At 35.8% G+C, this 24,380-nt stretch overlaps 1 protein-coding gene across 2 annotated transcripts in view; it reads right to left on the reverse strand.

Moving 5' to 3' along the window:
- The window catches only part of RDX (radixin), a 101,874-nt gene that overhangs the window by 40,067 nt on the left and 37,427 nt on the right, over positions 1-24,380 (reverse strand). For both annotated transcript variants that reach the window (XM_027849554.1, XM_027849553.1), the window contains exons 2-3: positions 4,187-4,256; positions 1,352-1,435 (exon numbers count right to left, since the gene is read on the reverse strand). In XM_027849554.1, the coding sequence (XP_027705355.1) occupies positions 1,352-1,435; positions 4,187-4,198 (96 nt within the window). In that variant the 5' untranslated portion in view covers positions 4,199-4,256. The remainder of the gene's footprint in view (positions 1-1,351; positions 1,436-4,186; positions 4,257-24,380) is intronic.

Here is a 24,380-nt window from a genome sequence, read left to right on the forward strand (position 1 = left end):
ATAAAAAATAAAAGGTTTGCCTTGTTGCAGTGAAGGCTTTCTCCTCTGTTCAGCAGTACATGAGTAGGAACTGAGGATTCAGAGGGTAGGAGTAATCCATGGCTGAGTTTTAGCAGAAAATGAGGGGTAATAGGACAAAGAGGCAAGAAAAGACAGCAATGCTGAGATGAACTAGATAACTATAAGGTCAAGAATGGAGACGAAAAGAAGTGAAATCAGATCAGAGGTAATGGCCTGAGAAAGTACTGAAAGTTATAGGGCTTGGAGATTTCAATAAAGGCAAAGAATGGGTTTAGGAAAGGTGCAGCATATGGGGAAATAGAATGATAATGGCCAGATAGAGGAACACCAGAGTTTTAAATTGGGCAAATGTAAGATTTCTGAGTAATGGTGATCCAGTATGTGAACATGTGTGGCTGAGGTGGAATGCAAGAATAGATGATGAGAAATATGGAGACTGAGAAACTGAACAGTTAGGGAGATTGAAAGAGTATAAGGGCAGGAGCTGGAAAAGAGAGGAAGACAGTAAATTAGATACTGAACTCCTTGAGAAAGAATTGCAAATGACCTCAAGACCAATATAGGATAACCACCATTATCTGGATTGGATGGAAGATACTGCAAACTTCAAAAGAAAACAGCTTGTTGAATGATGTTGTCCATGAGAGATAAGGAAGGAAACCAGCATTTACTAAGCACACTATAAGCCAGGCAATGTACCAAACACATTACACATATTATCTCATTTGATCCTCACAATAGCCATGACAGATAGGCTCTTATTATCCCTATTTTACAGCTGAGGAAACTGAGGTTAAATGACTTGTCCAGGGTCACAAAGTTAGTGTCTGCGACTGGATTTGAATTCAAGTCTTCCTGACTCTAGATCCAGCACTCTACACACTAAACCATTTAGATGCCTCCAAGTAGAGGCATTGCACATGTAATAATATAGTACCAAAAGCAGTAACAAACTATAGTAATAATATAGTAACAAAAACAAATATAGCACAAAAAAGCAGAAAATCACATTTAAAGAATAAACTAATAGCATTTCATTTTTTGTGGTATCCAATCTACATAAAGAACTCAATAACATTCTTTGAATTTCATTTTGTGAAAATGTACTGCCCTACATAAATAAGATGGAAAAAAAAGAATAAAAGAAGGCCTGTCCCAGTGCTCAGTAATTAAAAATGTTAACGTTAACAAGAAAATACATATACCATACTAATAACATTATCAGTGATGGGTGTAAAATGAGAAGATGGAAAATAGTACCTAAAAACACCCAATATAATTCATTAAAAGCCATATGGTGAAAATAAATGTACGTGGGCAATAAATTTACCTGGTCAAATAGCTGTTTGCCAGTTGTATTGGGCTGGATAGCAAATTCCAGCTCTGCATCCATAGTAGTTACTCTTACATTGATCTGTAATAAAAAAAAAAAAGTAAGCAAAATGAAAAAGTATTTTTATTCAATACTGCACTAAACAAGTACCTTAATCTTTTATAAAGCTATTCATATGACAAACTTTTATAGCTGGTTAAATAGCTGTAAAATAATATGCAACTAAATTAAATTTTAAGTCCCTCTATTATTATGTAGGCTCCCTAAAAAAGCTTATCTTACATATCTTAATATCTCCCCAAAGGCTTAATACAGAACAGTGCACATAGCTGGCATATAATAATCTCTGTGGGATTAGTTTTAATTCTTTATTCTCTCAGAGATATAGTTTCTCAAAAGTCTTAGTGCAGTTTTAATCTTTAATAACTTCAGAAGTATAATGCTACAAACTTACAACATCAAACTTCTTTTATACCCATTTTGTTTTGCCTGCCTCAAGTCTCTCCCCACTCCAATTTATCCTTCATTTAGCCTTTAAAGTGATTTTTCTAAAGCGTAGGTCTGACCAGGTCAACTCCCTTACTCAAGAGCTCACTCCCAGGATCAAATACAAAATTGTCTGTTTGGTGTTCAAAGCCCCTTCTAAGTTAGGACTCCTTCTTCCCTCCCCCCCCACACACACCTTTTTGGTCTTCTTACACCTTCCTCCAAAACACATTTTTTAATCCAGTGACACTGGTCTCCTGGCTATTCCATTAAAAGACGCTCTCATCTCTCTGCTCCAGACATTTTCTCTGACTGCCCCTATGTCTGGACTGTTCTCCCTCTTTATCTCTGCTTACTCCCTTTCCTGGATTCCTTTAAAGGCCCAGATGAAATACGATCTTCTACATGAAGCCTTTCCCAACCTCTCAATTATAATGCCTTCTCTTTGTTAACTTATTTCCTATTTATCCTGTATATAGCTTGTTCATACATATCTGTATGCTTGTTCGTCCCCTTCTTTTCACTCTCCCACTCCTGTCCCCCATTACAGTATGACTGAGGGTAGGGATTGTCTTTGTGTCTTTTTGTACCCTTAGTGCTTAGCACAAGGCTTGGCACATACTAGGGGCTTAATAAATGTTTATTGACTGGGCTAGGCCTGGAGATAAAAAGATAAAGCATAAAAAGTAGTACTTAGTCTCAAGGACATCATATTTTACTAAGGAAATAGTATGTACATAGGTAAGTAAATACAAGGTAATTTGAGGAGAAAGAGACTATTAACCAACTACAGAATTTAGGGAAGGCTTTGAATAGAAACTCAGCCTTGAAGGAAATTAAGAACTCTAAGAGGGAGGGTGAAGAGGGAGAAAATGTACTCCAGCAATGGCAACAGCCTTTGTGCACAAAGGCTTAGAGCATCCATTTTGGGGAGCAGTGAGCAGGTTGCGCAGAGTGCATTAAAGGGACTGATATAAAGTAAATCTAGAAAGGTAGGTAGGAGCCAGATGCTATGGAGCTAGGATCAGCAAGACCTGCCAACTAACTGGATGATGAACTTCATTTTAAGTGTACTGAGATTAAGATGTCAATGGAATATCAAGGTATAGGTGAATAGGCAGCTGCTGAAGATGGAATGGAATTCAGCACAGGTATTAAAGTTTGGATACATAAATCCCAATTTACAAAAATACTCATTAAATGACCATTTGCACTGCAACATAATTCTTGATAGAGACACCATTGTATAATGTAAAGAAGTTGGACCTGAAGTCACAAGATTTAGATTTGAATCCTACCTCCAAAACTTACTACATGATATGAACATGAACAAATCACTTAATCTCTCCGGGATAAAAGATAAGAAAACCTCAGTTTCTTCAAATGAAAAATTAAGATAATAATACTTCTAGTACCTATGCACATCATCGGGTTATTCTGAGGGTCAAATGCATGTAAAACTATGGAAGGGAAGGAAGGAAGAAGGAGAAGGAAGGAGGGAGGAAAGAATAGAAGGAGGGAGGGAAAGAAAATTTAAAACTCAAAAGCTTATGGAAGTGAATGTTGAAAACTAAAAATAAATTATACATATAAAATTTTTTTTTAAAAAAGAGGTATATTTTCTTGGAATTAAAAAATGAAGAGGTTAAAGGATAAGGGAAGCATCATAAAAAGGGTAAAACAATGTGGAGTCTTGTATCACCCCTATCATTAAGTTGTTGCCACCAGTCAAGGTTAAGCTCTGTAATCAAATAATTGGGGAGCCAACTGCAGAATACAAGCTCTTTGAGGACAGGGACTGTTTTTTATTTTTGTCTTTTTTAATCACCACAGCCTAACACATTGTTTTGTAGGTAACAGACACTTAAAAAATATTTGCTGACTAATGAATAGAATTCATATAGTATAATTTCCTATAAAAATCTCATAGGTGGTTGATAGAATGCTGGACCTCAGGAAGACCTGAATTCAAATCTGGCCTCAGACACTAACTGTGTGATACTGGGCAAGTCACTTAACCTCTGTCTGCCTCAGTTCCCTCATTTGTAAAACAGGGATAACAATAGCATCCACTTCCCAGGGTTGTTATAAGGAGAAATTGAGAATATTTGTGAAGCACTTTGCAAATCATAAAGCACTATATAAATGCTAGCTATTATTATCATTATCATCATCACCATCATCATCATCGAGCTAGATGAGACCTTAAAGACCATTTGGGGTTGGAGAGGATAAATGACTTTTTCACACATATAGCAAAACTAAGATTCAAGCCAAGGACTTAATTCAATACTTTCTACAACATTTTCCTCTTTTAAGTCAAAAGAAATCAACTGATACACTTACTGGTTTCGGCATTTTTACTTCTCTTTGTTATCTTCTTCTTGTCTTTAGTAGTTTTCCAAGTTCAATGGATCTGTTAATTAAAAATAGAAAGATATTGATAACAACTTCATAAACAAGCATCAGTGCTAGAGAATGCAGACACCCAACAGGTTTTTAAACCCCGCTGCAGCTCAAAACTTCCAATTTAAGTGATCCAACAGCCTCAGCCTCCCCAGTAGCAGAGACTACAGATGTGCACTGCTATGCCCAGCCCTTTTATGATTTTGTCCCTGAGTTTTTGCCTTTCTTTGTATCCCCCCAGAGCTTAGCACAGTGTCGGACACTTAGAATGTTTGATGACTGAATGACTTAAAGGAATTCAGAAAGCAATTCTTCTGTTAAATAATATTCTCTCCTTCTTAGTTTATCAGTTTTTAAAATCCAGATTTTTTTTAAACCAGGTTTTCCTACAAGATATATACCTGCATTAATCGAGAAAGGTTAAAAAGACTGCAAACTGAGCACCTGTTTTTACTGTGTAGCTCAAAATTTTAAGTTCCTTTATGCACACTTATAAGAAGATAGTTTATCTATGTTCTATCATACTCTGAGAACAAAATTATATGTAGTAAATAACTAATTCCTGGATTAATCATTTGGTTTATCATAAAGCAAGGTTTAACCAAAAATAAACAAACAAGCAAGCAAGCAGATAGACCTTCCACTTCCTCTTGTATCTTTAAGTTATATGCCTTTCCCCCCCTTTTCACTTTCACAACCTTTCTTCAAATAAATGCTTCCCATTCTCCATCCATTGTACAATTTTAATTATCTCATTTAAAAAATTCTGAACTTAAAAATCAACTAAAACAACACTTTCATATAGAGTAGAACAGAGAAGGTTGCAGATCTTTATTATGCACAGCTTGCTTTTGCTTTTTCTTCCACTTTTTAAAATTTATTTTGAATTATCAACAATCACTTCCATAAGTTTGAGTTTTAAATTTTTCTTCCCTCCCCTAGATGGAGTGCAATCTGATATAGGCTATACATATACGTTCCTATTAAACATATTTTCATATTACTGATGTTGTGAATAAAAACTAGAACCAATAGGAGAAACCACTGGAAAGAGGAAACAAAACACAACAGAAGAAAAAAAAAATCAAATAGTATGCTTCGATCTGCTTTCAAACTGCATAGTTCTTTCTAGCATTTTCCAACATGAGACCTTTGGGGACGTCTTAGTTCCTTGTATTGCTGAGAAGGGTTAAGTTTATCAATATTAGTCATTGTACAATGAGGTTTTTACTGTGTACAATGTTCTCCGGGTTCTGCTTACTTCACTCAGCATCAGACCATACAAATCTTTCCAGGTTTTTCTGAAGTCACGCCTATTCATCATTTTTTACAGCACAATAGTATTCCATTACATTCACATACCACAACTTGTTCAGTCATTCCCCAATTGATGGGCATCCTCTCAATTTCCAATTATTGGCCACCACAAAAAGAGTTTCTATAAATATTTTTGTACATGTGGGTCCTTTTCCCATTTGTATGATCTCTCTGGGATATAGCCCTAGAAGTGCTATTGCTGGGTCAAAGGGTATGCACATTTTTATAGCTCTTTGGGGATAGTTCCAAATTGCTCTCCAAAAGGGCTGGATCATTTCACAACTCCACCAACAATGCATTAGTGTTCGAATTTTCTCACATCTTCTCCAACATTTATCATTTTCCTGTTTTGTTATGTTGGCCAATCTGATAGGTGTGATATGGTACCTCAGTTGTTTTGATTTGCATTTCTCAAATCAATAGTGATTTAGAGCATTTTTTCATATGACTATAGATGGCTTTAATTTCTTCATCTGACAACTGCTTGTTCATTGCCTTTGACCATTTATCAATTGGGGAATGACTTGTATTCTTATAAATTTGACTTGATTCTCTATATATTTTAGAAATGAGGCCCTTATCAGAGACACTGGTTGTAAAAATTTTCCCAATTTTCTACTTTCCTTCTAATCTTGGTTGCGTTGACTTTATTTGTGCAAAAACCTTCCAATTTAATGTAATCAAAGTTATCCATTTTGCTTTTCATAACGTTCTCTATCTCTTGTCATGAATTCTTCTGTTCTCCATAAATCTGATAGGTAAACTATTCCTTGCTCTCCCAGTTTGCTTACAGTATCAGCCTTTATATCTAAATCATGAACCCATTTTGACTTTATTTTGGTATATGGTGTGAGATGTTGATCTATGCCTAATTTCTGCCATACTCTTTTCCAGATTTCCCAGCAGTTTTTGTCAAAGAGTGAGTTCTTATCCCAGAAACTGGGGTCTTTGGGTTTATCAAATAGATCACTATAGTCATTGACTACTGTGTCTTGCATACTCAACCTATTCCACTGATTCACCACTCTATTTCTTAGCCAGTACTAAGCAGTTTTGATGATTGCTGCTTTATAATACAATTTAAGATCTGGAATGGGTAGGCCACCTTCCCCTGTATTTCTTTTTCATTAGTTCCCTTGATGTTCTGGACCTTGCTCTTCCAAATGAATCTTATTTTTTTCTAACTCTATAAAATAATTTTTGGTAGCTTGATTGGTATGGCACTGAATAAGTAAATTAGCTTAGGTCATTTTTATTATGTTAGCTCAGCCTACCCATGAGCAACTGAAGTTTTTCCAGTTACTTAGATCTGATTTTATTTGTGTGAAAAGTGTTTTGTAATTGTGTTCATATAGTACCTGGGTGTGTTTCAGGAGGTAGACTCCTAAATATTTTATGTCTATGGTACGTTTAAATGGAATTTCTCTTTCTATCTCTTGCTGTTTGGCTTTGTTGGTAATATATAGAAATGCTGATGATTTATGTGGGTTTATTTTATAGCCTGCAACTTTGCTAGTTGTTTATTATTTCAAGTAGTTTTGTGCTTGATTCTCTAGGATTCTCTAAATATATCATCATATCATCTGAAAATAGTGATAGCTTTGTTTCTTCTTTGACTATTCTAATACCTTGAATTTCTTTTTCTTCTCTTATTGCTAAAGCTAACATTTCCAGTACGATATTGAACAAGAGTGGTGATAATGGACATCCTCGTTTCATGGGAGATCTTATTGGAAATGCTTCTAGCTTGTCCCCATTACATATGATGCTTGCTGAAGGTTTTAGGTAGATGCTACTTATTATTTTAAAGAAGACCCCATTTATCCCTATGCTCTCTAGTGTTTTTAATAGAAATGGGTGTTGTATTTTGTCGAAAGCTTTTTCTGCATCTATTGAGATGATCATGTGGTTTCTGTTAGTTTTGGTGTCAATATGATCAATTATACTGATAGTTTTCCTAATATTGAACCAGCCCTGCATTCCTAGTATAAATCCTACCTGGTCATAGTGTATTATTCTTGTGATAAGTTGCTGTAATCTATTTGCTAATATTTTATTTAAAATGTTTGCATCTATATTAATTAGAGAAATTATTCTGTAATTTTCTTTCTGTGTTTTGACTCTTCCTGGTTTAGTTATCAGCACCATATTTGTATCAGAAAAAGATTTTGGTAAGATTCCTTCACCTATTTTCCCAAATAGCCTACATAGTATTGGAATTAATTGTTCTTTAAATGTTTGATAGAATTTGCTTGTAAATCCATCTGACCCTGGAGATTTTTTCCTAGGGAGTTCATCAATGGCTTTTTCAATTTCTTTTTCTGAGATGGGGTTATTTAAGTATTTTACTTCTTCTGTTAATCTGGGCAATTTATATTTTTGTAAATATGTATCCATTTCACTAAGATTGTCAAAGTTATTGGCATACAGTTGGGCAAAATAGTTCCTAATTATTGTTTTAATTTCCTCTTTCTTGGTGGTGGATTCACTCTTTTATTCTTGATACTGGTAATTTGGTTTTCTTTCTTTTTTTTTTAAATTAAATTAACCAAAGGTTTATCTATTTTATTTTTTTCCATAAAACCAGCTCTTAGTTTTATTTATTAGTTCAATAGTTTTCTTAATTTTAATTTTATTAATTTTTCCTTTGGTTTTCAATATTTCTAATTTGGTGTTTAATTGAGGATTTTTAATTTGTTCTTTTTCTAGTATTTTTAGTTGTATGCCCAATTCATTGATCTCCTTTTTTTCTATTTTATGTATGTAAGCATTTGGAGATATAAAACTTCCCCTAAGAACTGCTTTCACTGCATCCCATAAGCTTTGGTATGTTGTCTCATTATTGTCATTCTTTTCAATGAAGTTATTGATTGTTTCTATAATTGGCTGTTTGACCCAATCATTTTTTAGGATTAGATTATTTGGTTTCCAATTATTTTTTAGTCTATCTTTCCATGGCCCTTTATTACATGTAATTTTTATTGCATCATGATCTAAAAAGGATGTATTTAATATTTCTTCCTTTCTGTATCAGATTGAGGTTTTTATGCCTTAGCACATGGTCAATTTTTGTGTATGTGCCATGTTGCGCTGAGAAAAAAAAGCATATTCCTTTCTATCTCCATTCATCCCCATCTCCAGAGGTCTATCATACCTAACTTTTCTAATATTCTATTCATCTCCTTAACTTCTTTCTTGTTTATTTTGTGATTAGATTTATCTAGTTCAGAGGGGGAGGTTGAGGTCCCCCATTAGTATAGTTTTGCTGTCTATTTCTTCCTGTAACTCCCTGAACTTCTCTAAAAATTTGGATGCTGTACCATTTGGTGCATATTATGTTTAGTAATGATATTATTTCATTGTCTATGGTGTCTTTTAGCAGGATGTAGTTTCCTTCCTTATCTCTTTTGATAAGATCTATTTCTGTTTTTGCTTTGTCTGAGATCAGGATTGCTACCCCTGCTTTTTAGTTCAGCTGAAGCATAATATATTCCTCTCCAGCCTTTTACTTTTACCCTGTGTGTGTGTCACTCTTTTTCAAATGTGTTTCCTGTAAACAACATATTGTAGGATTATGATTTTTAATCCATTCTGCTATCTGCTTCCATTTTATGGAAGAGTTCATCCCATCCACATTCACAGTTATGATTACTATCTTTGTCTTTCTCTCCATCCTTTCCCCCTCCATTTATGCTTTTCTTTCTCCTTTTCCCTCCTCACTAGTGTTTTACTTTTGACTACCACCTCCTTCAGTCCCTCCTCCCTTCTATTAGCCCCTTTACTTTTCTTCCCCTTTACCCTTACTGTTTCTTCCTTCCCTTCTATCCCCCCTCCCTTTTCTTTCCCCTTTTCCCTCTTACTGCCTATAGGGCAAGTTAGATTTCTATACCTAACTGATTATGTTATTCCCTTCTTGAGCCAAATCTATTGAGAGTAAGGTTCAAACAATGCTCATCTCCTCCCTCCCTTCTTTCCCTCTGGTGTAATAAGTTTTTGTGTCATTTCCTATAATGTAATTTACTAGTCTGCCTCTTTTCTCAGTACATTTTTTTAAGATCAGATTAATCCACTTACTTGGATCCATTTAACCCACTTGATTAGATTTTTTTTTATCATTACATCAAAGTCAACTTATATCCACCCCCTTTATGTATACCCCTTTAACATGGTGTGATAACAATACAGTTCTCAAAAGTTACAAGTATCATTTTCCCTTGTAGTAATGTAAATAGTTTGCCCTTATCAACAACATATGTATCTTTCTGTCCCATTTGCCTTTTTATGTCTCTCTTGAGTCCTGTATTTGAAGGTCAAATTTTCTGTTGAGCTCTGGTCTTTTTATCAGGAAGGTTTGGAAGTCCCTTATTTCACTGAAAATCCATCTCCTCCCTTGAAAGATCATGCTCATTTTTGCTGGGAAGTTGATCCTTGGTTGTAATCCAAGCTCCTTTGCCTTATAGAATATCATGTTCCACACCCTACGGTCTTTTAATGTAGAAGCTACAAGGTACTATGTAATCCTGACTGTGGTGCCATGATATTTAAATTTTCTTTCTGGCTGCTTGCAGTATTTTCTCTTTGATCTGGTAATTTTGGAATTTGGCTATTAAATTCCTTGGCATTTTCAATTTGGGATCTCTTTCAGGCGGTGGGCGGTGGATTCTTTCTACGGTTATTTTACCTTCTGGTTCTAGGACTTCAGGGCAGTTTTCCTCGATGATTCCCTGAAAGATACTGTCCAGGCTCTTTTTCTCATGGTAATTTTCAGGCAGACCAATAATTTTTAAATTGTCTCTCCTGGACCGATTTTCCAGGTTAGTTGTTTTTACCAATGAGGTATTTTACGTTTTCATCTAATTTTTTCATTTTTTCGTTTCTGTTTGACTGATTCTTGCTCTCTCATAGAGTCATTAGGTTCCATTTGCCTGATTGTAATTTTTAACAAATTGTTTTGTTCTATTAGATTGTTTCTCCTTCTCCATTTGGCCAATTGTATTTTTTAAGAACTTGTTTTCTTCAGTGTACTTTTTTTCCAGTTGGCGAATTGTATTTTTTAGGGACTTGTTCTCTTCAGTGTACTTTTTTTTCCAGTTGGTCAACTGTATTTTTAAAGGACTCTTCTACCTCTCTCATTTGACTTTTAAAATCCTTCTTGAGCTCTTCTAAAAAGGTTTTTTGGGCTTCAGACCAGTTCATATTCCCTTTTGAGGTTCCAGATATGGTTTTGTTGACAATGTTGTCCTCTTCAGAATTTCTGCCTTGATCTTCACTCTTCCCATAATAAGAATCTATCTTACATTTCTTTTTGCTCATGGTGTTTGTTTATTTCCTAGCCTTTAAAGAGACTGAGTTCTCCTGCTGAGGAGCAGAGGGCACTGACCCAAGCTTCTTGTGTTGGGAGCCTAGGGCTTGGTCACTGGCTTTGTGTGCTGGGGCTTCCGATGTTGGCAGTTGGAGGCTGTAGGGTTCTGGCAGCTTACCTGGTGTTGGGCTGGAATCAGCAAGGCTGGAACTCTAGGGCAACTCTAGGTTGCCTACTTTTCCTTTCCTTTCACTTTCTTCAACTCCTTTCAGATGGATGTCTCAGGGTGTTTATCCGCCTGGAGCCCTTTGTAGTGCTGCTTCCCTTATTTTTGCTGAGGCACTGGGAGACCCGGTTGCTGTAGAATGCCAAGGCACCTGGTGGTTTTCTGAGCTGGTTTCCCCTCCCTCACTGAGACACTCAGGGGTCCAGGTGTTGGTGTTTGCCTACTCCACTACCTGGGTTTCAGAATTTCCTCCTGGTATGCTAAGGTGGGGTTTTCTGCTAGCTTGCTGGGACACCTCCCAGTCCGTTACTGCTCCCCTTCTCCCAGGGCAAAAGGGGCCTTTCCCATTAATCCCTCAAGCTACCTGGGCTACTGGACTGCTGCACTCTATCTTTCTTCTGGTTCAGCTGTTCCAGGGATTTTCCTGGGGCAATATTTTCTGGGCTTTCAGAGGTTGATCCGGGAGGGCGAGAGTGATTTACGTTTTACTCCACCATCTTGGCTCCTGGAAGCAGAAGTCTACAGCTTGTTTTTTAAATGATACTTCATTGCTATCCTGGTTGGCTATGATCCTTCTGGGTTTCTTTGTTTTCTTCTGTGTATTTCAAAAATAAATTTCCATAGCCCTCTATTCTGTTATTTTATTTATCCTAACCTCTTCAATCTTCCCTGCCTCCCAAGGCAAAGGAAAAAGAAAAGGAAAAAGAAAATGTTTCAAACAAATAAACATAATCACGCAAAACAAATTCCCACATTGACTGTGTCTTAAAATATGTATCGTCTGGGAACTTGAGTCTATTACCTGTCAGGAGGTGGTTGGCCAATGTTCTCAAATCTCTCAAAGTTGTTTGTCCTTATTATGTAATTACAATTGTATAAATTGTCCTGTTCCCTTCACTCTGGATCATTTCATGTAAGTCTTCCCAGGTTTCTCTGAAACTATTTTATCATTTGTCCCAGCAAATTAGTGTTCCACTCTACATTCTTATCCCAATAGTTTGTTCAGCTATTCCCTATGTGAAAGGGATCCTCTTAGTTTCCAGTTATCACCACAAAAAGAGGATTTATGAATATTCTTCTACATATAGGTCTTCTTCCACTTTTGATTTCTTTGGGGTAATAAACACAGTAGCAGTAATCACTAGATAAATGCATAGTTTAGTGACTTTGGGGACATAGCTCCAAATTTCTTTCCAAAGGCTGGAACAATTCACAGCTCAACCAACAATGCAGAAATGTGCCTTATTTTCAGCAGCCCCTCCAAAAACTGTCCTTTCCCCCTTTTTTAGTTTTGGTCATCTTTCTCAATTCAGTGGGTATGAGGTGGAACCTCAGAATTGTTCTCTTTTGAATATCAATATTTATTAGTGATTTGGGGCATTTTTTCACATCCTTATTGACAGCTTAGATTTTTTTTTCCTTTATCTATTTGGGAATTGTTTTTGTTCTTACAAATTTGAATCAGTTTTTTACAGATCTTTCAAACAAGTCTTTTATCAGAAAAATTTATCCTAAAGATTTTTCCCTCTATGGATTCCCTTCTAATTTTAACTGCAGTGGTTTTGTTTGTACAAAACTGTTAAAATTTTATGTGAGCAAAAGTATCTTCTTTCATCCTCTCAATCTCTTTTTTGGTGATTAATTCTTCTTCATTGTTCTGAAATGTACTTTCTTCTCTGCTCCTCTAATTTATTTATGATGTCATTCTTTAAGTCTGAGTCACATACCCATTGGGACCTTATTGTGGTATGTGGTATGGGATACTGGTCGATACCCAAAGTGCTTTCCAGTTTTCCCAACAGTTTTTGTCTAACAGTGAGCTCTTATCTCAGGAACTGAAGTATTTGGGTTCATCAATTTGATGAACATCCATTTGCTTCTAATATGCTGCAGAACTAATCTATTCCATGGATAAACCCCTCTCTCTTCTGAGAATTAATGCTTTGTAATACTTGTGGTGTAGTACATGACGATGAACAGTATATATTCTAATAAGGTTAGAAGAAATGTGTCCTCAGAACCCTAATGTCCTTAAGGTCACCGGCCTCCTCCTCACACTGGCATGCCTACCGCCACTTCTCTACTCCTCTACTACCTCCTTGAACAGAGGTGGAAGGGTCATCCAAGCAGTCACAGGCTTCCCTGAGTTTAAAATGAATAGAGCTGGCATGGATGCTTCTTCAAATGGAGGAATTCAGGGAGAAAGAGGCCATAGAATTAGAGTTAGGAGTACCAGTGTGAGAAAAAGGCCACTGGATCTTAAAAGACATTATGGTTTTGAGGATATATTTCTTCTATCCTTATTAGAATATATACTATTCATCATCATATAGCCCCTTCTAATTGATCAAATATCTTTTCCTTCTCTTGACTCCAGCAATTGCAATTCAAAGTTTCTACTCAGTTCCAACCCCATCAGTAATACCTAGAAGTTTTTTATTTCATTAAAGATCCATTTCCTCCTCCACCACCACTACTCTTAAAGATACCTGGTTATTTGGAGAGGTTATTCTCAGTTATAACCCTTTACATTAACCTGCTGAAGTATTTTATTCCTAAGTCCCTTCTCCCGAATTGTGTATAGAGGCATCAACTTTTGTGTGATGCTATCCATCCTTAGTATCTGAACTACTTATCAGTTGTTTGCAGGATTTTTTTTAAAACTTGAAAGATGGATTTTGGCTATGATGTGCCTGGCCTTTTGAAGTGCCATTTTTTTTTTCCAGGAAGTAAAATGGATAGTATTATATTTTAATTTTTCCCTATGTCTAATAGGTTGGGGGAGTTATTGTTTATGATTTCTTGAAATAGTTATTTAGGCTCTTTTCTTTAGTCATGATTTTTACATTCTCTCTCCTTGACCTGTTCTCCAGGATCAGTTGTTTTTATAGCAGATTACATTTTCTTCTGTATTTTTTTTTTCTTTTCAGTTTCTGGATTTTGGCTTAGTATTTCCTATCTCAGTTACTGCTTTCTGTTTGACCTATTCCAATTTTGAGAATTTTAAATTCTTGGGTAAAGTTTTTGCACTAATCTGTTCTAGGTCATTCCCCTTTTCATTCTTCCCTTCGTAGTTTTTCCCTTTTAACATTACATTTTGTATCTCATTTTATTTCCTTCCTTCCTTTATTTCCTTTAAGTCCTTGTCACAGGACTTTCTTTTTGGAGTTTCTACTTGAACTTGGAAAATTGCTCTTTCTCTGGATTTACGTCTTGGGCTTTTCCCCATCCAAGGTATTTCTTCAATGTGTTCAGCATTGTTTTCTATTTATTCATATCTACAGCCTCAATTTCTCGACCAGGGCTTTGTGTTTGAGTCAGACTGTGCTCCTTTCCATACTCCAGGATGCAGTAGGTCCTGCCTGGTCCTGAATATAAGATTAAGCCCCATTTTCTGCAGCAATTTCTGGGTTTTGGTTCATTCTCCTGGTAGCTTCATGTAAATTTTGGCCCTGGTACCTTCTCTGTCTCCTTTTCCTTACTCAGCCCAAAATCTTGAGTTTACTCTGGTTCTTACTGAGACCCTGTCTGACTGGCTCCAGCCAAACACTGATTTTGCTGGTAGCAGGCCTCCCAGAAGACCCCAGATGCTTTGCTTTCCAGGTGTTGCTTTGGTCCTTTCTCTTGCTGTGTTTCCTTTGTGGCTTGGGTCTGGATTGCCCAGGCACTGGTCTGGTTTTATCTTCTGCTGTGGTTCGAGTCAGCCCTCCTGGGTTCCACGTTGGCACACACTGCATAAATATTGGGTCAAGAGTGGATCCTTTGGGCAGTAACTTCACAATGGGTGCTGATTTGGTACTGTTTCCTATGGGAGCTTAGGAATGGGTCCTAAGTGGAGTGTTCATCTGGTTCTGCTTCCTGTGGAGGCTCAGGAGCAAGCCCTGCACTAGCTATTGGTTTGGCTTTATCTCCTGTGAAAGCTGGGGCACAAGATGCCTGATGCTAGGTATTGATCTAGCACAGAGGTTTCCAAAGTAGGCAATACCACCCCCTGGGGGGAACTGGAATGATTGGGGGAGTGGGGTGGTAGTAGCTTCAGGTGCAATTGGGGGGTATTGAATAAAAATGAGGGGGCAGAAGCATAAGGAAAGAAGAGAATAAAATTTTGAAAAACCATTTGTACATGTTTCATCTATTGTGTAACAGAGTTAAAGTCATAGTGATTACATTATTTTCCAAATAAACACACAAAATGCAATTTATAACCCATCAGTAGTCAAGTTCACTGACAGGTCTTAACAAGCAAGTGTTGGCAGGTGAGCGTGTTGAACATTGTTGGGAAGTCCAGCATGCATTGACAAGAATATGTACATGTAATGATCTGTTTACAATACAATACTATATATGGTTACATGATGCAATATTGGATCATCAAAATTTCAGTGAAGAAAAAAGCTACAAATTTACAATTATTAAATATAAGATGTGTCATTTTAAAAAAGTACTTTTTTTAAATGACACAAATCCAAAAAAATGTTAAAGGATTAAAGAAAGTAGATTTCCAGGGGGGCATTGAGTAATTTTCATTTTGAAAAGGGGGCGGTAGGTCAAATAAGTTTGGGAACCTTTGATCTAGCCCCTCCTCCTTGGGGCTCAAGAGCTGCTCTGGTCCTGTCTCTTGCTGTATGCTTTGTCTTCTGTCTCCCCTGGTTTATCTTCATCGAGAGATTCTGCAAGATACTAGCAGTCTTTTTGTACAATCTTAGACTGGTTAAAGTTATTTCTAGCTGTTTCTCTTTGGTTTTCTTTATTATTGTTCCTTCTGGAGCATTTTTCCAGCTCTACTAGGGTGTGGGGGAAAAGGGGTGGATCTGGGTCCTTTGGTCCTAAGATGCTTCCGCCTTTCCACAATTCTCTAAGACCCAATTCAAATGCTGCCTCCTACATGAAGCCTGATCACATTCAAACTGAAGTGGCCTATCTTTCTGTCTAGGACATTTTTTAATAATCATTTAATAAATATCTTTTAAGCCTGTGATTTTGCTTAAGTTCTTCCTTATATCTTAAACTCTCCCAAATGTCATTTGCCTGTTGAGTTCCTTTTCCATCTTTTAAAGTACAATTCAGATGCTACCTGTTACGTAAAAACTTCCCAGGTCAATAATGACTTCCTCCCTAGAACCTCATATAGCTCACTTTCTTTCTCTTTGCAACTCCTTTCATGTATATGATGCTGTACACTATAGTAGTGTGATCCACCACTAGACTGTAAGCTCCTCGAGGGCAAGGACTTTTTTTCCCCCATTTTAGTTTTTATGTTTAGTTTTAGTTCCACATCCTTTTTGAAAACATTCTTCCTTAAAACTATCCACTGGCTTCTTGATGCAAAATAACCTTTGTTCTTCTGATCCTTTCCTTCTCTTACTTCTATCAGGTTCTCTTCTTCCTTCCCCTCCTAAATCCTCCCAATGTGAGAATTCCTCTAGGTTCTGTTTTCAGAACTCTCTTTACTCTCTACATTTTCTAATTTGGTTATCTCAACCACTCCAATGGTTTCAACCATCATTTCCATGTTGATGGTGCCCCTTTTATATTTCTAGCCATGCCCTCTTTCCAGAATTTTTTGCCCTACATATCCAACTGTATGCTGGACATTCTAACCCACTTTTCCCACTAATTTTCAAGCACAAAATTTTTGAAACTGAATTTATCTTCCAAACCAATATCTATTACTTACTTTCCTATATCTATTAAAGCTACCATTCTGTTCTTAGTCATACAGGCTCAAAATCTAAGTCATATATGATATTTCTCTCCTACCTCCCATATCCAATTAGTCATCAAATTATACCATTTCTTCCTCCACAACTTCTCATATGGATCTATCCCATTCTTGTGAAATCACTGCTCCCCACCGCCACCAAAAAGAGTTCATGCTACCTGAAGCCACACAGAGGTACAGCATCCAAAACAAGGGAGATGATAATTTTACCATATTTCATTTTGGTCAGATTGTATCTGGAGTATTCTAGTTAGTTCTGGGCACCAGACAATCTAAAGTACATTCAGAAAAGGGTACCCATAATGATAAAAGTAAAAAGTATGCTATATTAGGATTTGTAGAAAGAAGTAGGAACATTTAGGCTAGAAAAAACTGAGAAGTGGAGAGAGATAAGAGTGTTCAAATACAGAAAGTTTGTCACGTAGAACAGGAATTAGACCTGTTCTGCTTCAAGGGGGCAAAATAGCACAGAGGCTATTTTAGCAATGGTATAGTTATAATAACAATGGAATTAAAGTCAAGAACTTGAATTCAAATCTTAGTTCTGCTACTTACTTAGTTGTGAGAACTCGGAAAATTAGCCTCTCTGGACCTAAGGTTTCCTCATCTGTAAAATGGGATAGCTGGACATTAAATAACCTCCAAGGTCTCCTTCAGCTTCAAATCTATGTTTTTATGTTAGCTGTTAGAAAAGTGAGATAGCAAAGCTGGGGTTGCTCCCAAGGTGCAGGCACACCCAGGCCTTGAAGACCAATTGGGAAGCTGACTGTCAGGAGCCAGCACTATGGTGGAGATGGACCCTAAAACCATGAAGGACCTTGACCATTATGAATTAGATGCTTCTTCAGCAGATGCAGGCCAAGCTTCAGACCATGTAAGGCCAGATACTGAATTGGTAACATGAGCAGTTGCATCAATGTTCTGGAGAAAAATATTGCTGACCTTATGACCCAAGCAGGGGTGAAAAAATTAGATGATGAAACAAGATACTCGCTACACATAAGAATTAAAGATTGTTAATCATTTAGGGTGAATTCTGGAAAACGTTTCTTACAAGCCAAAAAGGGAACAGCTTTTCTCAACTAATTACCATGCACAAATATTTCTGTATTACAAAGTTTGTATTCCTAGAATATGTAGCTTAGATTTCAAGATGATTTATTTTTTAATTTCTTATATGTAGTAGCTTCAACTATATGATATAAAATATGGAAACATTAGTTAATAAACAGATTCTGATTACTCTTGGTTAAAATTTTCAAAAATTTTAGTGCTTTTTTGATGGTCATTGCTTTGTTATTCTTTTTATAGTAGTTTCAGCTTAATAACAAATTGTTAGGGTTTTTAAGAAACATATTAATCTTTTCAACTGTTCTGACTCTCTTTGTGAAGTAAAGCACCTAGAGCCTATGGTTTGTAATTCTCAGAACAAAATTATTGTTGTACTAACACCAAATAAATGGTATCTTGGCCACATTTTTAGAATAGGCAAAAAAAAATTTTGAGCATTTTGTATTCAAAGATGTCCATCACTGCTATGTTTACATGATTGAGAACTATACCTAAGAATCAACTGTAAAACCCTAAAAAAGGAGCTGAAATTCAATGTAAACTCCTGTCACTTTATAATATGCTAGAGGGTTTGGATGACAATAACATGTCAATTCCCCTCAAACACAAAGGACAGAAAATTACCTATAAAAATGCATTCACTGGTTAGAATTTTGAGTGGCCTAACACTTCAGTGGCTAGTTATAACATGTAAAATCTTCACTGAAAGAATCTGAAAAGGTTTTAAAACCCACTTACTCCATATTTATCTGGGCTATTGATTTTAAAACTATTCATCAACCATTCAGGTCCAGCACTCTATACACTGTACCACCTAACTGTCTTCATGTATTTATATATGTCTGGAATGTACTTTCTCTTCTCCCATTAAAATCCTACCCAATCCTACCTATCCTGGGCACAAATACTACCTTTTCCATGAGGTCTACCCTGATAACTTCAACCACAAATAATCTGTCCTTTACTCTGCCAACTTTTTTAACTTAAGTGGTTTAAAACAATTAAACTTATTTTCTCTGCTCCCACCCATTATCCTATGTTTAAAAAAAAAAAAGAAAAAGAAATTGCTTATAACAAATATGCATAGTCAAAGCAAAACATTCTCTCATCGGCTATATGACAGTCATTGCATTTATACAGTTCTTACAGCTTTCAAAGTATTTCTCTTTACACTACTGTTTTATTATATAAATTGTTCTCATAGTTCTGCTCATTTAATTTTATCAGTTTATAAAAGTCTTTAAAACAGTGCATTTTTGGAATATTGATACAGCATAAATTGTTCTGTTTCTGCTTACTTCACTCTGCATTACTTCATATAAGTCTTTACAAATTTCTCTGAAATAATCTATTTCCTGATTTCTTATGGCATAATAGTATTCCATCACATTTATATATAAGTTGTTCAACCATTCCCCAATTGATGGGCATCCCTTAAGTTTTCAGTTTTAAGTCACCACAAAAAGATACTGCATTCTTCAGCACTTGACTTATGCTACCCAGCAAATTCAATTGACGATGATTAAGCAACTACTAAGTGCAAAGCACTGTGCTACAGGAACACAAATACAAGTCCCTGCCCTTCTAGTTGCTTTATACTGCAGCCTTTTATCTTATCATTTCCTACCAGTAAGCCACCTGAAGACAAAGATCATGTGTATATATCTTTGTATTCCCCATAACACCAGACATCTAAAACATATTAATAGCTCAAGAGATACTTGCTGAACAGATGAAAATTATGATTGGAGGAACAATTCCAGAAACTAAAATCATGTAAGGCAGCATGATATAAAACCTATATTGACAAAGTTGAGACAAGAGGATGCTTGGCAAATAAAATTTACAATCGAGCACGGTTTATAGACCAATTAAAAAAAAAGTCTGAAGTAGTTTTAAAAACTACTACATTTGTACTATATTCTTACAAAGTATTAAAAAAATATCAGCACACAAAACATTTTACTACTTGCATGTGTATTTTATGACATTTTTAGAAGTGGAAGGGACCTCAGAAATCACCTTTATACAACCTCCTAATTTTACAAATGATGAATCTATGGCTGAGAGGGGTGAATAATTTACCAAATACTTGGGTAATGTCAGATTCAGGATTGGACCTTGTTTCTTCTAACTCCTTTTTTGGGGTTCTTTCCATTATACCATACCTCTTCAGAAACGACCTCTTTAGTACTCAATGCACTGACATAAGCTTTCAAAGAAGTAAACAATTTTGCTTTCTAATTACTGGAAGGATTTCTTTCTTCTTCCTCTTTTTTTGAAGGGTGGGTTGGTATTAGGGATTCTGAATCTATGATTTCTAGGTGTGAGGAATTCCCAGTGTGGACTTTCCCCTCAACTTATGCAGATCTGCAACTCCCTTGTAACTTTTAGTATTAGCAAGTAGTAGCGAGGAAGACCTGACTTCAAATCCAGCCTCAGACACTAGCTGTGTGACTCTGAGCAAGTCACTTAATCTGCTTGCCTCAGTTTCCTCAATTGTAAAATAGCACTTACCTCATGAGGACCAAATGTAATAATATCTGTAAAAGTGCTTAGCACAGTGCTTGGTACATTGTAGATTCTATATAAATTCTTATTCTCCTCCCATTCCCCTCTCCCTCCAATACTGATAGGTTAAAAACTTTGCCTGTGATAATAGATCAACCATGTATCAGAGAACAACCTGACAGAAATATTCTTGCTTCCATAGCCAAACTTCTCCACTACACCAGTGGTGTCAAGCTCAAAAAGAAAACATCCCTGCAGTCACATAGGGACTAAGAAAACCACAAATTAACATTAATTGAGGTGTAATGTCTTTTAATGTATTTTGTTAAACATTTCCCAATTAGTTTTGCAAATTTGCACTTAAGAGGGCACCATTCTGACAGGATTAGGCCTCTTACTCTTCAGAATAGCTAAAACCATTACCCATTTTCATTTTCCTCTAACCACTTTCTACTTCTCTCTTTAAAACAAAACAATAACAAAAGGTGAGGATCATTACTAAAGACTCATATAGGAAATGGTTTTGGAAAGATTTTACTCTCTAGATGCATTTAAATATATTTGGAATGAGACTACGAGTAGAATTACCACAAGGATTTGAAAAGCAAAGTGGCATAATGACCTGAGTGCTGGACTTAAGAGTCAGAAAGACCTGTATTCAAATCCTACCTCTAATACTCTGTGACCCTGGACTAAATAAAATTTTGAAGCGCCTCAAGCAGTTCAACAGGGCTTATCTACTAAGTTATAAGGAAAGCTGAGACCTTTATTGATTCGAAGGAGTTCTCATATCTGAAGTTGTCTAATTTGTTGTTACAACTAAGTTGTAAAACAGATTACAGGTTACTATGTGGAAGAGTTAGAACCACACATGTTTTCTTTCTACCTAGAGATGGTACAATATATTAACTTATATAGGTTGAATTTTTATCCCTCAGCCCCCTCCTGCCAATAAAGAATCAGAATGTCCTGAAAACTATTTTCATTTATGTGCATTTGACAAATTTCTTTGAAAAATTAAATCTTTGGCTAAACAAAATCAAAAAGTATCCAAAAATTTGTATTGGTTGAAATAAAAAAAATTTAACACTTGAAACAAATATTTAAGAACATTTATTCCTTGAGGGTTGAAGAAAATCCTGATGGTAATTATGATTTTCTTATTAATACCAAGAATTAATTGTGGCCTCACAACTTCATAAACATCTTCTCTGTCTAAAAATAAATATTTTGCCAATATAAAGCAGTGACTCAAACTAAAAGCAGCAGTAACAGGTTTTACAGAGCTTTACAGTTTAGAAAGCATTCTACCAATGTCACAAAATACTCCAAACATACTGATGAGTTGAGACTAAATTCAGATCCATGAATCTTTCATCTAAACCTACATCAAAATGTTCATTCATAAAATCTGTACACCTCTCTTGGAAATAGTCTCTTACCTATTGACAGAATAAGCAATAAATAAAGAAAAAAAATTAATTATATTCATGGCACAAAATGGACTGACAATTCAATTATTCAATTCAACACAAACTCATTGGCAAATATAAAATAAAGAACCAGCATTACATGTAATAGGAATAAACTTGAGAATGTTCTGATACAAGAGCAGTATAAGGATGTCTATTATCCCCCACCATCATTTGATGTAGCAATAGAAATTCTGAAAATAGCATTAAGATAAAGAAAAGAAAGAGGGAATAAGCAAATTCCTTTGAAAGAAGAAGCAAAATTAGCAATTTAAAAAATATGGTGGTTTACTCAAATAACCTTAGAAAATCAATTAAAATTTGACTAGAACAATTAACAACTAGTAAAGTTGCAGGATAAACTAAACCCATGCAAATCAGTAGCATTTCTGTATATTGCCAGCAAAATCTAGCAAATAGAGATAGAAAGAGAAATTCCATTTAACTACAGAATGTAGACTATACTTGAGATTCTACTGCCAAGATACACACAAGAGTTAAATACAACTACAACACATTGTGTAAGACAGACCTAAATAACTGGAGATTACAGTGATTGCTCATAGATAGGCTGAGCCAATATAATAAAAATGACAATACAATCTCAATATTTTCAGTTCTGTACCAATCAAACTATCAACTTTACAAAGCTAGAAAAACAGCAATAAATCTTATATGAAAGAACAAAAAGTCAATAATCTCAAGGGAAACAAAGGGAAAAAAATGGGAAGGGGACCTAGCAGAATCAGATCCCAAACTATACTACAAAGCAGTATTCACTAAAATGATTTGGTTAAGAAATCTAGATATATACCAGCTAAGAAAATTAACAATATACTAAAATACTAGTTAAGAAAACTAAATATATGCCAACACCTCATACTATATACCAAGATAAGCTCCAAATGGATGGAGCTTATGATTCAGATGTAAAGAGTGACAACATAAAAAAATTAAAAGGAGTAAGGAAAAACATATCTTTCAGATTTATGGTGGGGGGGTAGGGAAGAGGTCATGAGCAATCATGGGTTAAAAAAAGATCACAGAAGATCACAATTCTGATAACAAATTTTAAAACTTTTGCACAAAATAAATGCAGCTAAATAAGAAGGAAAACAGGTAACTGAGGAAAAATCTGTAGCAAATTTCTTGGATAAGGGTCTCATTTTCAAGCGATTTAAGGAACTAACTCAAATTTACGAGAGTAAGAGCTATTTCTCAATTGTTAAATGATCAGAGGATATGAACAGATCATCTTCAAAGGTAAAATGCAAACTATCAACAACCACATTAAAGCTCCAAATCACTAAAATTAAAGAAATACAAATTAAAATAACTGAGATTCTACCTCACATGCATCAAGCTAGAAAACTACCTCCCTCTCCAGAAAAATGAAAATGACAAATGTTAAGGCTAGGGGAAAACAGGCACAGTAAGGCACTATTTAGTGGTGTTATAAATTGGTCCAGTCATTGTGGAATGCAATGTTGAACTACATCCCTAAAAACCACGCAAACCCTTTGCTTCAGAACTACAAGTACAATTATGACTACTACAGTTATCCCTTTCACATTACTGTGAGAGGGGGAGAGATGGTTACGCGCATGGCACCCACATGATCTGGAAAATCCATGTAAAAAGTTTGAACTTCTCCTTTGTGTCAAAGAAGTTTGAATTATTATGATATTAAGAGATAAAGTATGTTGATATTATACAATACTACACATAAATATTAGGCATTTCTGAGTTTCTAAACTTTCTCTATGTCATCTGATGGCCTTTGTGTGTTATCTGCAGCTTCCACAAAACTCCCCCAAAATTCCTATTTAATTTCTTATACTGACCTGATTGAAACCATGATGGGGAAAGTTGCAATGACGAAGAGATAATTCTACTATTACCACCACTACCACCACCCATATACCACAAAGAGATCAAATCAAGAAGGAAAAGGACCCACATGCACAAAGCTATTCACAGCAGTACTTCTTGTTGTAGCAAAGAAATAGAAGTTGAGGGGGTGTCCAATAATTGAGGAATGACTAAACAAATCACTTCATAGTAATGTAATAAAATATTCAAAAAGTACAGAATTTGAAAGTTGGAAAATACTTCAGTGGTCATCTAAGCCAATATATACATTAATGGAACCCCCACTAAACATAATTGACAGTTTTTTGTCCAGCCTTTGCTTGAAAACCTCTGGAGTATGAGGAGGTGGGGGAGAAGGGGGAGGAACCTGACACCTCTCCTGGCATCCCATTCCATTTTGGATGGCTCTAATTGTGAAGAAAATTTCCCTGACAAGCCCAATTTTGTCATTTTGCAGCTTCTAGTCACTGCTCCTTGTACCACCTAAAAATCATTCAAATATTTGGCCAGCAGCTATCATGTTCCCTCTTTTCTTCTCTTTGACCCTTTTCTGCTCCAGGCTAACCATGGCTAAACAGTTCCTTCAGTTGATCCTCATAAATATCACAGACTCAAAGGTCTTTACTCTCCCAATTGCTCTA

The sequence above is a fragment of the Vombatus ursinus genome, unplaced genomic scaffold (genome assembly GCF_900497805.2).
Source record: "Vombatus ursinus unplaced genomic scaffold, bare-nosed wombat genome assembly UNPS02007612.1, whole genome shotgun sequence".
Lineage (NCBI taxonomy): Eukaryota > Metazoa > Chordata > Mammalia > Diprotodontia > Vombatidae > Vombatus > Vombatus ursinus.